The sequence below is a fragment of the Oncorhynchus clarkii genome, chromosome 20 (genome assembly GCF_045791955.1).
Source record: "Oncorhynchus clarkii lewisi isolate Uvic-CL-2024 chromosome 20, UVic_Ocla_1.0, whole genome shotgun sequence".
NCBI lineage: Eukaryota > Metazoa > Chordata > Actinopteri > Salmoniformes > Salmonidae > Oncorhynchus > Oncorhynchus clarkii.
In genome coordinates this window covers 69,415,357-69,431,501 of record NC_092166.1, presented here as the reverse complement: position 1 = coordinate 69,431,501, position 16,145 = coordinate 69,415,357, and the positions used below count along the sequence as shown (strand labels likewise).

General features: G+C 41.5%; 1 protein-coding gene across 2 annotated transcripts in view; it reads left to right on the top strand.

The window, feature by feature from the left end:
- Positions 1 to 16,145, top strand: part of LOC139376817 (piggyBac transposable element-derived protein 5-like) — a 40,986-nt gene that overhangs the window by 8,479 nt on the left and 16,362 nt on the right. For both annotated transcript variants that reach the window (XM_071119755.1, XM_071119754.1), the window contains 3 exons: positions 3,061 to 3,491; positions 10,736 to 10,870; positions 11,900 to 12,080. In XM_071119755.1, the coding sequence (XP_070975856.1) occupies positions 3,061 to 3,491; positions 10,736 to 10,870; positions 11,900 to 12,080 (747 nt within the window). The remainder of the gene's footprint in view (positions 1 to 3,060; positions 3,492 to 10,735; positions 10,871 to 11,899; positions 12,081 to 16,145) is intronic.

Genomic DNA, 16,145 nt, shown 5'->3' with positions numbered 1-16,145 from the left:
TAGCATTGGGCCAGTAACCAAAAGGTCGCTGGTTCGAATTCTCAAGCTGGCAAGGTGGAACATTCTGCCGTTCTGCCCTTGAGCAAGGCAGTTAACCCCCCAACAACACCTACTCCCCAGGCACCGATGACATGCACATCAATTAATGCAGCTCCCCGCACCTCTAATTCAGAGGGGTTGGGTTAAATGAGGAAGACACATTTCGATTGATTGCGTTCATTTGTGCAATGGACTAGGTATTTTCCTATAAGTTATTTGAGACTTTTGACACAAATGGGAGTGCTGGCAGGTGTATCGAATGAGCAGTAAAAGCTTGACTGCATCAAACCCATTAGTAGATGAGCAAATAGGCAGGACACAGGGCTGATGTGGCCAGGAAAGATGAACATGAGGTGGTTCTGTGGTTCTGTGGTTCTGTGGTAAGGTTAACTCAACTGAAGGTTTGGATGCAGTAAGCGGGTGCTCACTGAGGACAAGGATATCCAGTGCAAGGTCCCACTAGAGAAACAACATGTTCATGTGGAGCTTGAGATGTGGGTTTGACTCTGCTGACAGAGTAAATATGGGAACATTACTCCTACATACATAAATAAAACCTTTAAAAAATGTCTGCACAACATGCAGTTTTCATAGGCAAAATGAGAAATTGAGTCTGTATGATTGATATTTAGTCCATTATGAAAATCACACAGCTATAACAGGGATAGGGAGTACTTAGTATGTCTGTCCATAGGTCTATAATGTCATCCTATTGGTTTACATCATTATCCTAGTAAAATCGCAGCGGTGATGCGTATGCACATTAGGACAACCCCCCCCCCCCCCCCCCCCATGGATTACAGTATGTTACAGTATATTTTATTACAGTATAATGTATACCAATATATTATGTCAAATATTTATGATAGAAAGGCTTTATAATCAATCCAGCTCTATTTCACTTTATTGAATGTCACATACGTTATCTACAATATGTTCCTATTATAAACACTGTACCGCAGGTTTTTCAGTCATTTCAGACCTATTCATGTCAAAAAGGTGCAAGTCTGTTTCCGTGCCTGAAAGACTGACATTTGATTTCAAAACCTACATAATCTGAATACCAACCCCCTGCATTTAGTGTGTACATTACTGTAGCTGCAGAATCAGTGTCTTCCCACTTGGCACAGATGTCAATTCAACTTCTATTCCACGTTGGTTCAACGTAATTTTGTTGAAAGGATGTGGAAACAGTGTTGATTCAACCAGTGTGTGCCCGGTGGGTTACTTTTGTGGTAAACACAGCCAACACAGTAATCTTTTCAATCTGAATGATTAATCAATCCTAATAAAAGTGTATCTCTTACAGAATATGTACCATTATATATTTATGTGGAACTCTCCCATGTGGTTGTTTGTTGCCTGACAGAATACCTTACATCCTAGTTTAAATATGAGCTATAAAGGCAGGATTATGGGAGAGTAGTATATGCAGTGGTTAGTGAATGCTTTTGAGGCTCCTCTTACTGATGTCTTCAGTAGCAGAAGACTTCTTAAAATCCTTAATCCTATGCTATCAGTTCATGGTGTGGGATATAAATAATTTATCGTAGTCTGCTGAAAATGTTGGAAAACTCTTCTCAGGATGGAATTCTTAATCAAGGGAATAAAACAATTCTATTCCATAAAATATTTATTATGCATAGTATTTTTGATATTACTTTTGTTTACTGTATTGCTTATGTGGAAACCTGTATGACTCTGTCTTTGGAAATCCCTGCATCTAAGGCAGTCATGCTTTGTTATTAAGTTTGAAAGTCTACTGGATTACATTAGTGGTTTTTGAAACAATTTCTGCAGTGTGAGACACCCTTTGGCCTGAAGCCTACTTAGATGTATCTCTCTCTCACAGGCTGGGTTTGAGGAATTGGTGAACTACAATAGTTACAAACTATACAGGACTAAGTGCCTAAATGTAACAACTTGTAGCACGGTCAACCTGGCCTGTACATTCAGTGCAAGAGCAGTAATGTAAAAATCTACTGTATTTATTCAGCAAACGAAACTAGTTAATTTAGCTCCTTTTTAAGACCCAACATTTTCCTTATCTCTTAGAGACATTAGAGAGGACATGAGAATCTTCCTTTTAGCTAAATAGCTTTTTAGAAATGGTCTAACCCAAACAGTCTTCCTTACGTGGTTAATTGGGCCTGAATTTAGACTGCTGTTTAGAGACATTTTCTCACTCCAGTAAATGTGCTTGCTACAAGTGTGCCAAGAAAAATAGGTCTGACTCTCTCTCACACGAATAACAGCTGATCATTTTATTACACCTTATGGATCATCAGCTTTTAATTGAAAGAGAGTCACGCCTGTCAATTCTCTATTAATTGGCTCTAAATGCTAGAGTTCACTGTCTGGAAGACTGTCTAAGTCAGTCTTAAGGGAGGACCGCCTTACCCGAGGTGTTTAATCTTACACATTGCCAATTTAGTTAAATGAGAAGGTAAGATTTTCAGTCACCAAGTTGGCCTTGACTTGATTAACATGCATGGAAACTAGTATGTCAATGTCGATGAGTGGGCTTGACCTAAACAAGGTTATAGCTGTCGGCTTGCATAAGCAGGAATTAATTGTGTTTCATCTGACATGTTCGAGACAAGACAATGGCTGTTTTCATCCACGATAGTGTTGTAACATATTATATTAATGAACCATTTCTTCAAGCCCAAAAAGCGGTATTCTTGTTTCGATGACATTATGGTTACTGTCATGTTGAATAGAAGTTGATTGCAGCCCTAGGGTTGACAGTGACCTACAATCCAAATCACAAAGACTGGAAAGAAATGTTGGTTCATATGCAGGCCTACGCGTTTTGCTTTTTTAGAGTACAAAATAACTATGCACAAAAGAGCTCCATACTGTCAAAGTACTGTAAAAGTAAGACTCAATTTACAAGTAATGTGTGATTTGATGCTGTCAAATGAAAATAACAATCTGAGGCAGGTTTTGAAGTGGGCGAGTGATGCTTTGACTGCAGCTCCATCATCCGTGTCTCTCTGTCTCTCTCCTTGTCACCAGGCCCTATCCAGAGAATGCCAGCCACAGCCACTTGCATGGACTTCTTCCAGCTCTTTGTGCCCGACAACGCCATCCAAAACATGGTGACGCAGACCAACATGTACGCCAAGAAGTACCAGGAGCGCTTCGGCAGCGACGAGGGCTGGCGGAACGTGACGGCGGCCGAGATGAAGGCCTTCCTGGGCTTCGTGACTTCCACCAGCGTTCACCGCTGTGAGTCAGTGCTCAGTATCTGGAGCAGCGGCTTCTTCAGCAACCGCAGCATTGCACTCAAGATGAGCCAGGCGCGCTTTGAGAAGATCCTCAAGTACTTCCATATCGTGGCCTTCCGCTCCAGCCACAGCAGCCATGGCCTCTACAAGATCCAGCCCTTCCTGGACTCACTGCAGCAGTCGTTCGGCTGCAGCACCTTCCGCCCCTCTCAGACTCAGGTATGGCGCTGGGCTGCTGTGTGAACTGTTTAGCTTTGGACACGTTTAATACAGATGACTAGGGGTTGGAACCAAAAATATTTATTTTCCCCAATTTCTTTTGATCTGTTACACTGTTACGACCAGCAGAATAATGTTCTGAACCGGTCGAACCAAAAAAAGGTATGATTTATATAGTTCCTTTTTTAACCTGTGAAATACACCATTTTTTTTATAGTTAGCTCATTCATTTACTTCACCAATCAGTGTGGATCGAGGAGGCAAGATAGTTGTTTACATGTGTGATGGGCAGACAAGTGTAGCCTATGGCGCAAGATGTGACTGAAATGTTGCGGGTGGGGAGAGTGCAAGAGTGGGTTGAGGAGGAGTCGCTGGGCATCTTGTTATGACATGCATTATCTGAATTAGGACCACAGAATTATACCTAGGAGGAGCGGCTTCTAGGGAGGAACTTTGAATGTCCTTTGAGCTAGCTAGCTAACAAGCTGGAGCTAGCTAACAAGCTTGTGTGTGCAGAGGGGCACCAGAATTAAAAACACATCTTACTTTTTGTAGTTAATAAATTCAACGTGAAATGTGATAACTAGGCCTATAGTATCTTTAACTAGCATTGAAAATGAATCCATTGTTCTCAAGCTAATTAATCTCTCCCTATCTTCTGAATTACACTTGTAACGTCAGTACAGTAGGGGAGGGGCATGTAGCCTAAATATGTACACACACTAGCAAAGATTTTCAGCATTCCGGAAGACACTGGAATATTTTTCTGAGTGACAGAGTGAGGGCTTTGCATAGGTGTTTTGTTGGTGTTTTTTTGTGGGACTAGAAAAAAATGCCTGGAACATAAAATAATGTTATTAAGCAGTTCTCATGCTTTTAAAATAATGGTTCTGTTCCAGAACAGAATGAATCACTTTTGTTCCCGGTTCTGATTCTGTTCCTTGAAAAAGGTTTGTTATTTTCCAGTATTCAGTTCTGTTCCCTGAACCGGTTGCAACACCTGCAGATGACAGTTACATTATATAGAGTTAAATTAACCATTTTAGATCATAACACCTTTTAGATCACCTTTTAGATAATACACATCAGTTATTGTATATTACAGTTCAGTATCCTGCACTGTAAATATTTACAACACAAACAGACACAGGATATTACAGCTTGGTGTACCCAGCTCTGGGTACATTTAGAACAGACTCAAAATACAACACAGGGTTCTTCAGATAGGTAGGTTGTCTTTTGGACAAACATTCCTGGAACAATAGGACATTGTGTCCATGTTTGTCCTAGTTTAGAACAGACTCACAGTTAATATTCAGCTTCCAAAGCAGTGTTCTGTGAAGAGTAAACTTGTTTTCTGTCTAATTAAACTCTATTCAAATGTTAATCTCACATCTGGCAGCAGCTGAATAACATGTATTTGGGTTGTCTAATCAAGAGGGATTGATTCAGATTAAGTTCAGAAACAAGCCAATGCACACTGAATATCCTTGCTGCATTTTAAATTGATTGACATGAGGCAATTTGCAACCTCCCATGAAGATTCCACCATCTCTTTCAGAACCTTGGCAATGTGAACTTTTCTGAAAGGAGGACAACCTGTCTGTGTTTCTGTGCCAGGAAGAAGTGGGCTGGGAGGAAGAAGTGGGCTGGGAGGATACGAAGTTGAAATTTTGTTGACCTTACAGAAATAATTACATGTGATTGCCACTGTGTCAGGCCATGGCAGGGATTTCTTATACCTGTCCTCTGTTCTACTTCAGTTTTAAGTTACTCGCTTTGACACAGACATCCCAATATAACAACCAATATGACAATCAAATTAACAACCCATATAACAACCAATATAAATCATGGGGTGGCAGGTAGCCTAGTGGTTAGAGCGTTGGGCCAGTAACCAAAAGGGATCTGGATTGAATCCCTGAGCTGACAAGGTAAAAAATATCTGTCGTTCTGCCCCTGAGCAAGGCAGTTAACCCACTGTTCCCCGGACGCCGAAGACGTGGAGGTCGGTTAAGGCAGTCCCCCGCACCTCTCTGATTCCGAGGGGTTGGGTTAAATGCGGAAGACACATTTCAGTTGAATGCATTCAGTTGTACAACTGACTTTCCCAATATGACAACCAATATTACATTTTAGTAAAGACATAAGAAGGAATGCAAATGCCCAATCAAATTGTATAAATTGTATAACACTTGTTAGGGCTGTGATGATACCAGTATCGCAATATTTTTTTTCCATGCCAAAATTAAAACACAAAGCAGACCAAACTCTGTGGTCCTTTGAAAGCTCAACTAAGAGCAATAAACAACTTCTCTGATAGAAAACGCTTCCATTCCGCCATGAGTATTAGTGAGGTTGGGCACTGATGTTGGCCGATTAGAAGTTGAAGTCGGCGTTCTAATTCATCCCGAAGGAGTTCGATGGGATTTAGGTCAGAGCTCTGTCCAATCAAGATCTTCCACACCGATTTCGACAAACAATTTCTGTATGGACCTTGCTTTGTGCATGGGGCATTGTCATGCTGAAACAGGAAAGGGCCTTCCCCAAACTGCTTCCGACTTTGTGGTAACACAGAATGGTCTAGAATATCATTGTATGCTGTAACGTTAAGATTTCCCTTCACTGGAACTAAAGGGCCTAGCCCGAACCATGAAAAACAACCCCAGACCATTATTTCTCCTCCACCAAAAATTACAGTTGGCACTATGCATTGGGGCAAGTAGCATTCTCCTGGCATCCGCCAAACCCAGATTTGTCTGTCGGACTGGCAGATGGTGAAGCGGGATTCATCACTCCAGAAAATTATTTTCCACTGCTCCAGAGTCCAATGGTGGCGAGCTTTACACCACTCCATCCAACGCGTGGCATTGTGCATGGTGATCTTAGGCTTGTGTGCAGCTGCTCAGCCATGGAAACCCATTTCATGAAGCTCTCGACGAACAGTTCTTGTGCTGACGTTGCTTCCAGAGGCAGTTTGGAACTCGGTAGTGAGTGTTGCAACCCAAGGACAGACTATTTTTACGCTCTACGCTTCAGTACTCTGCGGTCCTGTTCTGTGAGCTTGTGTGGCCTTCCACTTTGCGGCTGAGCCATTGTTGCTCCTAGACGTTTCCACTTCACAATAACAGCATTTACAGTTGACCGAGGCAGCTCTAGCAGGGCAGAAATTTGACAAACCGTTGTTGGAGAGGTGGCATCCTATGACAGTGCCACGCTGAAAGTCAGTAAGCTCTTCAGTAAGGCCATTCTACTGACAATGTTTGTCTATGGCGATTGCATGGCTGTGTGCTCCATTGTATACACCTGTCCGCAACAGGTGTGGCTGAAATAGCCCAATCCACTCATTTGAAGCGGTGTCCATACTTTTGTGCATATAGAGTGTATCTTAGATTCATTCTGAGTATTTTGTGGAAGTAATACTGGCTTTGTTCCTATGGTATCCCATGGGGGACAAACATCAATAACTGCCACATCGAACCACATCCCCAAGACTGATATCTAGTTTTTCTTAATGAGCAACAGAGAAACAGGTTGAATCAGTGCATTCATTCGCTCTTTAACCTCTTTGGGCTAGGGGGCAGTATTTTGACATCCGGATGAAAAGCGTGCCCAAAGTAAACTGCCTGTCAGCTAGGATATGCATATAATTGGTAGATTTGGATAAAAAAACACTCAAGTTTCTAAAACTGTTAAAATAATGTCTGTGAGTATAACAGAACTGATATGGCCGGTCAAAACCCAGAGGACAAACCATCCCAAAATTAATATTTTTTCAGCATACCACTGTTTTCAATGACTGTCATGTTTATTATGAGGCAAAATCCTCCCAGATTGCAGTACCTAGGGCTTCCACTAGATGTCAACAGTCTTTAGAAAGAGTTTAAGACTTGTTTTTTGAAAAATTAGCTAGAATTTGTAGTTTTTCTAAGTGGCTCCCATTTTGGCTGTAGTGTTTTCATGCGTGTGGATGAGAGCGCGTTCTTTGTTGTTTATCTCTGGTAAAGACAATAACGATTCTCCGTCATAAATGTTAGAATTTATTTACGTATTAGGGTAGCTGAGGTTTTTAACAACGTTTATAATCTATTATAAACGTTGTTTGGAGAAGTTAATTGGTAACGTTTGGGATTAATTTTGTATGCATTTTGAAGGAGGGAAACCGTTGATTATTGAATGAAGCGCGCCAGCTAAACTGAGTTTTTGGTGTTATAAAGAAGGACTTTATCGAACAAAAGGATCATTTGTGATGTAACTAGGACCTTTTGGAGTAGAAGATCTTCAAAGGTAGGGCTTTTATTATATCGCTATTTCTGACTTTCGTGGCGCACCTGCCTGGTTGAAATTTTTTTTTCATGCTTTTGTATGCAGAGTTCTGTCCTCAGATAATCGCATGGTGTGCTTTCGCCATAAAGTATTTTTGAAATCTAAGACAGAGGCTGGATTAACAAGAAGTTAACATTTATTTTGATGTATTACACTTGTATTTTCATGAATGTTAAATATTTATATTTCTGTAATTTGAATTTCACGCTCTGCAATTTCACCGGATGTTGTCGAGGTGGGTCACTAGCAGAACGCCTGCACCAGAAAGGTTAAAAACCCGCTGTATGTAAAATATGCTATAGCTTGGAAAATAAATAAATTTAACTCTGGATGACAGCATAATGATGTTTGTTTCCAACATTAGGGCTGTTCTCCTAAAGAAGTAAAATCTGCTTTGTGTTTTGTTTCCTTGCCTTGAGTATCGTGATACTGGTATCGTCCCGGCCCCAACACTTGTATCTGAGAATAACTCTGGGATGCACCCAATGTGTCAGTCAAGAAGTAGTGTATTCTCAGCTATATACACAGTGTACAGGAGGCTGACAGTTTTCCTCAGCGTGCTCCCTGGTGATCAGGCATTGCGCGTTGCATGTAAATTCCCTGTCAGACTTGGTGGATCAAAGCAGGGCACTGCTACCTCCCGAAGCTGACAGGAGAGGAGTTCTGAGAGGGCATTTCCCTTCCCCTCTGCTCTGCTTCACTCCCAGGAGTTTAAATGGAAATGAGGCAGACTCACACAGTCAGAGCTGAGGGATTGGGAATGCACCTTCACACCACAGCCTCTGTCCTAGAGGTCAGGGCCCCCAAGGCTGGAGTCTGGACACAGCACAGCACTGATGACAGCCTCAGTATCTCAGCTCAGATAAGGGTGTTTCTCTCTCTCTCTGTGTGTGTACAATCCAACGGGCACTGTACAAAACCTTTATCATTTGCCAATGCAAATACTTTCACCCAGACATTCATTTTCTTATTATCTTCACTTACTGCCCAGTACCATCTAGTCCAGTAGCTGTGAAGGTATGACGAAAAACATACCCTCCATAGCTCCACAGTGGGATGTGCTGCTAACATGTCTTTGATTGGGCTGCCTCTGCCAGGGACTCTGATCAGCACAGACTAGTGGTGGATGTCCTGTCTGAAAAATGAATGCATTTTCCCTGGCTGTGGTGAAGAAAAATTGTCTACCCAAAATGTTCCATGTACTGTTTTTTTCTGTCTGTGAAGCCTACCTTCTTCAGCTTCTGCCTTTAACAAATTTACAGTAGGATCTTATTTTGAGCCGGTTTGCTACAGCAGAAAATGAATTCTGCAGCAACAGGAAATGTTATTTAGTATGTGGATTATAATTAATGGACATTTTTGTAGGGGTTGTTACATTTTTCGTAAGGTAACAATCTAGTCTGAAATTTCAAAGTGGAAATGACAAACTTCAGAAATCTTTTTAAACCTCATACACTACACGTTTTATATTTCCTGCATTGTAGGAAAGTTCTCCTGCAAAAGGGTGATCAAATGAAGATCCTACATCTGTATAATAAGCATAACAAAAGCCTTTATAAGTGAAGTTTCTACTTTTAAGATGGAAGGAACGGTGCATGTCAAAGAGGATAGTGCCTTCCGGTGCATCTCTGGCATAGCAGGGGTTCTTTGGAAGATACATTTAAAATTGCTGAGCTTTGTGGCATTAACAATTCTGCTTAGCTAGCTGTACATTTTTTTCTTTTCTCACTCATTAACGTAGACAACACAAACAACTCTGTTTAGAGATCTAGCAAATTAAGAAGGTCTGGGAAATAGGTGTACCTTTTTTTGTTTCCATCGCTATCTTCTCAGACACTGTATTTCCCTCAGGTAATGGTTGTCAAACTGCCACTGATCTTAGCTAATGCAGTAGCTGTCAGCAAGAGACAGAGAGAGAAGACTGATAGAATTCATCTGTATCATGGCTTCCACTGCGATTAAGTCATTGGTGTTGAGAAATGGGTTTGATAGACATCCAGCCCCCACAGGCCAAAGACCAATAGAGCATAACAGATGGTTGTAATTTACCAGTAGAGCACTTAGTAGAAGGTTATGAAGGACAGGTCTATAGCCAGGCAGCAGGGAAAAGTCAGGCAACACACATTTAAACAGAATGTGTTCACCTATCACTGACTTCACCCATGCAGGAATAACTGTGAATTATTTTAGAAATCCTTTTGTGAATCATTTTTTCGGATTTTCAGGAGACCTGTGGATAGCTATGAACAGTTGCTGTTTGTTTCCAACTGAATAATTGTCTCAAACTCCTCTTGTCAACGTTGTAAAAAAGATACAGAGACTTCTTTGACTTCCTGTAAAGAAGCCAGGTGTTTCTGTTGTATCATCACAACAAATCGATAGGGGTGAAAATCAACCTGGAACAACCCCATCACACCTTATCTACAGTGCTCTATCTGATACACACACTCACTTATGTTGCAGGTCTGAAATCCCTGCTCCCTCATGAGTTCTGGCTTTCCTGCAGACCGAGCAGATATTTTAGGTACTTCTTCTCAGTCAGGCGGTGTGTCTGTGTGGCTCCCCAGTGGTAGGTGTGAGTTAATTAACAGAGAGGTAGCAGGCAGTATATATACAGTATTGGTTTGCCTGTTCTGCTCTGGGCTAAACAAACACCACCTGTGCCTCGTTGTGTCTCCTTGGTCCCGTTGGGAAATCACTATGGCAACGCATGCCTGGGTCCTCCATCCACTTTGATATCCTACATTTTTGTGATAAGATGCTACTTAGCCTTAGTCTGTAGTCCACACACATGCATCTTATACAGTACACTCAGTCAGAAACCGCTGCCATGGTGCCATCCCTGGTTATATACCTGCTCTTGGCTGAATGCGTCTCTGTCCTTTGAATATGAACTGTATATTCCCACTGTTCCATAGGTGCTCCATGAGCCTCTGATTGATGAGGACCCGGTGTTCATCACCACCTGTACGGAGAGAGAGCTGAGGAAGAGGAGGAAGAGGAAATTCAGTCTGTGGGTCCGCCAATGCACATCCACTGGCTTCATCTGTCAGGTACAGTGTGTGTATGTTTATGTAAATGAGACAAAGGGAGATGGTGAGAGCAGTGGAGAAAAAAATGAGGGGAGGGACTTTACTGTAACCTCTTGGATTTATACTCTTATATCTGGGAGCTAGTGCTTTGCCAACTTTGTGACAGACTGTGCACCTTCAATTACCCCCTGTGCAACCTCACCGGGAATTGCACAAGACTGCCTGCCATTCGTCTAGACTCTAGAATACGACAGGACTAGTGCAATCAGACCATGCCCTTCCCACTCACTCAGACAGCTGAGAGATCCAGGCAAACTGTGTGATTGGATGACTGATATAGGACCATCCCAGTGCCTCAATCAGTCTCCAGACCCAATGTTCTGTTGTTGTTTCCCAGGAGTTAAGCTTTTACAAGCCGATCGGTTTCTTTTGGCTCTGAATTGTCTTCTTTTATGGCAGAAATGTGCCATAGGGAGAAGAGAGAAAACAAAGGGAAAAGTTATAGAGTGAATCAATGGGATTCCATTAGTGCAATGCCCAGTCACTGCTTGGAAAATAAAGTGCCAGTCCACTTAGTATAATTGCTCTCTGCTCTTGGTGGGTGTATAACCAAATGACTGCTGCCCCAAGCCTCAAACAGACCCAGGAAGGCATGAGAATTAATGGATATGCACGCCCGTTCCGGTTGGTGGGAAGAATAATTCATCTATTATGTATTTTTCATTTGTAATTTGCAAGACAACGACTGTTAATGTCTCATCTATTACTAAACAACAGGGTTCATAGTGTAAATGATAAATTACATTGTGTGATGATAACTAGTGTATCAATCAATTTGTCTGATCAGAGTAATATTTACATGTAAATTGTAATCAATGGAGCTAAGCCAGGCCAGTGATTCAGATTGTAGGAGCCACATCAAGGTCGCTAATTGGAACACTTGGAATAATAGCTGCTACACAGATCATTCCTGAGGTAATGTATGTATTGATTTCGATATGTCAGTGTATGACATTATCGTGGTTTTGACTGTCTGTATCTCTCTTCCAGATCTATGTGCATCTAAAGGAGGGCCAGGGTCCTGATGGATTGGCCACCCTGAAGATCAAGCCTCAGCTCCACAGTATGGTGGCCAAACAGCTGTGTCAGAACCTCTCAGGCCGCAACAGCATCATCTTCACCGGACCCAGCATCACCAGCCTCAACCTGTACCAGGAGTTTGAGAAACAGGGTATATGCTTGTCTGTCTGTCTGTCTGTCTCTGCATCTCTTTCTGTCTCTGTCTGCCTGTCTGTCTCTGCATCTCTTTGTCTGTCTGTCTGTCTGTCTGTCTGTCTGTCTGTCTGTCTCTGCCTGTCTCTGCCTGCCTGTCTGCCTGCCTGCATCTCTGTCTGTCTGTCTGCTTGCCTGCCTGTCTGTCTGTCTGTCTCTGCATCTCTTTCTGTCTCTGCCTGTCTCTCTCTGCATCTCTATGTCTGTCTGTCTGTCTGTCTGTCTGTCTGTCTGTCTGTCTGTCTCTGCATCTCTGTCTGTCTCTGCATCTCTTTCTGGCTGTCTGTCTGTATGCCTCTTTGCATCTCTGTCTGCCTGCCTGCCTGCCTGCCTGTCTGTCTGCATCTCTGCCTGTCTGTCTGCATCTCTGTCTGTCTGCTTGCCTGCCTGTCTGTCTGTCTGTCTGTCTGTCTCTGCATCTCTTTCTGTCTCTGCATCTCCCTGTCTGTCTGTCTGTCTGTCTGTCTGTCTGTCTGTCTGTCTGTCTGTCTGTCTGTCTGTCTGTCTGTCTGTCTGTCTGTCTGTCTGTCTGTCTCTGCATCTCTGTCTGTCTGTCTCTGCATCTCTTTCTTTCTTTCTATTAAAAACAAACTGTTTAAATGGGTGGAGGCATTTGTCTGAAGCTTAAAAAGGGTATTCAGGAGCGCCACAATGCTTATTCCACCCATACTCTACCAAGGTTTTCTAGCACACAGCTTTGATCTACTACAGTTGCTATGTTGGTATTGTTCTTCAAACTATGTGTAGGCAGGTTGCTTAGTATTCAAACCTTCTCAAACAGCCTAATTCATACTCTTAGAGGAGGTGCTTTCACAACAATGTGATTTTTACCTCACACAAGGTAAAGTATTGGACATCCCATTACACTACCTTTTTTGTGATATTTTTTTATTTATTAAATTAAATCAAGCTTTGCTTTTATTAGGGATGCACGATATATCGGTAAACATATCGGAATTGGCCGATATTAGCTGAAAATGCCAACATCGGTATCGGCCCAATGTCTAGTGTAACGGCGATGTTAAAAACCGATGTCAAAGCTGCCGTGCATACCTATATAACGAATGTACATGACGTAATGACACCAGGTAAAATTTTGCCCTACACGTGCAACACAGCATTCATAACCTAGCCCACAATGCTGTGTGGATCGAGCAGTCAAACAAGTCTAGCAGTCATTTGAAAGAGTAAAAAAAATCCAGCGAGACAACTGAAAGGCGAAATCTATTAAAGACAAGATAATGGTATTCATTGCCCTTGACAATCAAACGTTCTCTGTCGTGGGTGATGTTGGCTTTCGCCGACTGGTCGAGCACCGGTACACACTACCAAGTGAGCTCTTTTTCAGATGTTGCTCTACCGGAGTTACATAGTAATAGCGCCACTGCTATTAGCTTCACAACATACATACTATGGAACGCTGTTTGGGTCTTTGCGTGTCAAAAAAGATAGAGTAGCACTGTCGAAGCTGTACAAAAAAAGTCTGCAAACACTGGCCACGAACGACATGTTTACAATACCGCGTTGGTAATAAAGCATCATTTGTTCGGCCGCAACTTCTGGGGTAGTGAGCTTTAGCTTGAAACCCAGCTAGCACCAATACAATCAGCCTGAAAACAATGACCAGTAGAAACTGCAGTCATTTTCATTATTCTTAGCAATGATTTAGGAATCCTTGTGAGTAAGTATTAGCTAGTTTGCAACTTGTTGTTCGCCTATTGAAATTGAACTTCACTTCATGAAAATAAATAGCTAGCCAGCTACTTAACCCTGTTTTCCAAAGCTAGCATTGTAAGCAGTCAGCTAGCTTCATCTGGCTAGTGAGGCTCGACCCGGACCGGGTTATGTGTTGTGAAGCTAGCCACAATAAGGATTAGGCACAATAGTGGAATTTGCGGTTTGCCTTCAAAATAAAAGTATGTCATTGACAGTGATGCAAATGAATACAAATAGTAGAATTATTCCATACTTTTTATTTTGAAGGCTAACTTCCTTATCCTTAGGCTATCCTTATTGTGGCTAGCTTCACATAGATGGGTCCGACCACCATTAAATAAGAACTGCCTTAAAAATTAGGGTTATTTTAGATTGCTACATAGTCAGCTAGCTAACTATAGCTACTGAAACAGATTGTCATTTTGAATTTTTTTGGGGAAGAACATTGTTTGCATCCATGAGCTAGCTAACTTTTCTTTTATGACCAACACTAAGTACGCGAGACAACTTACCAGCATCATAGCGATGAATCGTTGTGACACATGAAATACGAGTGATAGTGTAATAACTACTTCATTTAGATTTTTTTTGTCATTATTCAGATCCTGGTTGGTCAACAAGCTTATTTGACACGTCAAATAGTGTTATTTGACGTGTATCTTTTTTTGGGCACGCAAAGACCCAAACGGCGTTCCATAGAAATAAATCCTGGTTGAGAATGAAACGACTGAAGAAATGATCAACAAAACAGCACAGCAAGTAAGTGAAAGAAATGGGTTTTGATTATGTTTTATTGGTAATGGGGACATACGTAAATGCCAACAAAATAATTTGTGTGTGTGTTTGTGCCCCTTTTATTTAACTAGGCAAGTCCGTAAATAACAAATTCTTATTTACAATGACGGCCTACCCCGGCCAAACCCAGACGACGCTGGGCCAATTGTGCACCGCCCTATGACGGCCGGATGTGATGGAGGCTGGATTCGAACCAGGGACTGTAGTGACGCCTCTTGCACTGCCTCGCAGTGCCTTAGACAGCTGCGTCCATGTGTGTGTTAACTATTTAACTGTACTAGAATGCTTAAAAGGCTGCAAAAAATTTATATCGGTATAGTTTTTTTGGGGGGCAAGGAAAATATCAGATATCGATATCAGCCAAAAATGTCATATCGGTGCATCACCAGCTTTTATACTTACAAGACCACCAAACTTGATTGAGCTGTTTTGTCTTGTAGTAATGTGGTGCATTATATAATAACATCCTTTTTTTGGTCAGTACGGTACCCAACATAACAACAGGTTATGGACACAGTAGGTCAGATAGATAAAGCCGGTCTGCATTCCTTATTTCTGTAACTGTTAGCTTACCTGTTTTATATTGACATAAGCTCAGAACCACTTGTGTTTCAAACATGGTCCTGTTTAATCAATTGCTTTGCTGATCAATGGACAGTTCATTACTTCTGTAAAAATAATACGTAGCTTAGTTGTTTGTACTTGTATTTATTTTTGTAATAAAGATAGTGATGCAACAATAATACACATTTACAATATCTAAAAATACATACAGCCAAATCATTTATATATATATATTATAATTTGAGCGGCTTGATTTTAATAGCAGGACACCGTAAAGTCCATTGTCCATCTGAAGAGTATGAATTAGGCTGTTTTGAGAAGGTTTGAATCCTAAGTACTCTGCCTACACATACTGTAGTTTGAAGTACAATACCAACATAGTTACTGTAGTAGGTCAAAGCTGTGTGTTGGTAAAACCTTGGTAGAGCATGGGTGGATTAGGTATTGTGCTCATGTGAATTTCCTTTCTTTTTCAGCTTCAGACCAATGCTTACCTCTCACTTAAAATATTGTTTTTTGGTTTTAATTTCAATGTTTTTTATGGAAACAGTAAAAGTAAACAATAATGGCAACAGTAGTTGTTAGTATTTATACTGCTCAAAGAAAAAAAGGGAACACTAAAATAACACATCCTAGATCTGAATGAATGAAATATTCTTATTTAATACTTTTTACTTTACATAGTTGAATGTGCTGACAACAAAATCACACAAATTATCAATGGAAATCAAATTTATCAACCCATGGAGGTCTGGATTTGGAGTCACACTCAAAATTAAAGTGGAAAAGCACACTACAGGCTGATCCAACTTTGATGTAATGTTCTTAAAACAAGTCAAAATGAGGCTCAGTAGTGTGTGTGGCCTCCACGTGCCTGTATGACCTCCCTACAACGCCTGGGCATGCTCCTGATGAGGTGGCGGATGGTCTCCTGAGGGATCTCCCAGAC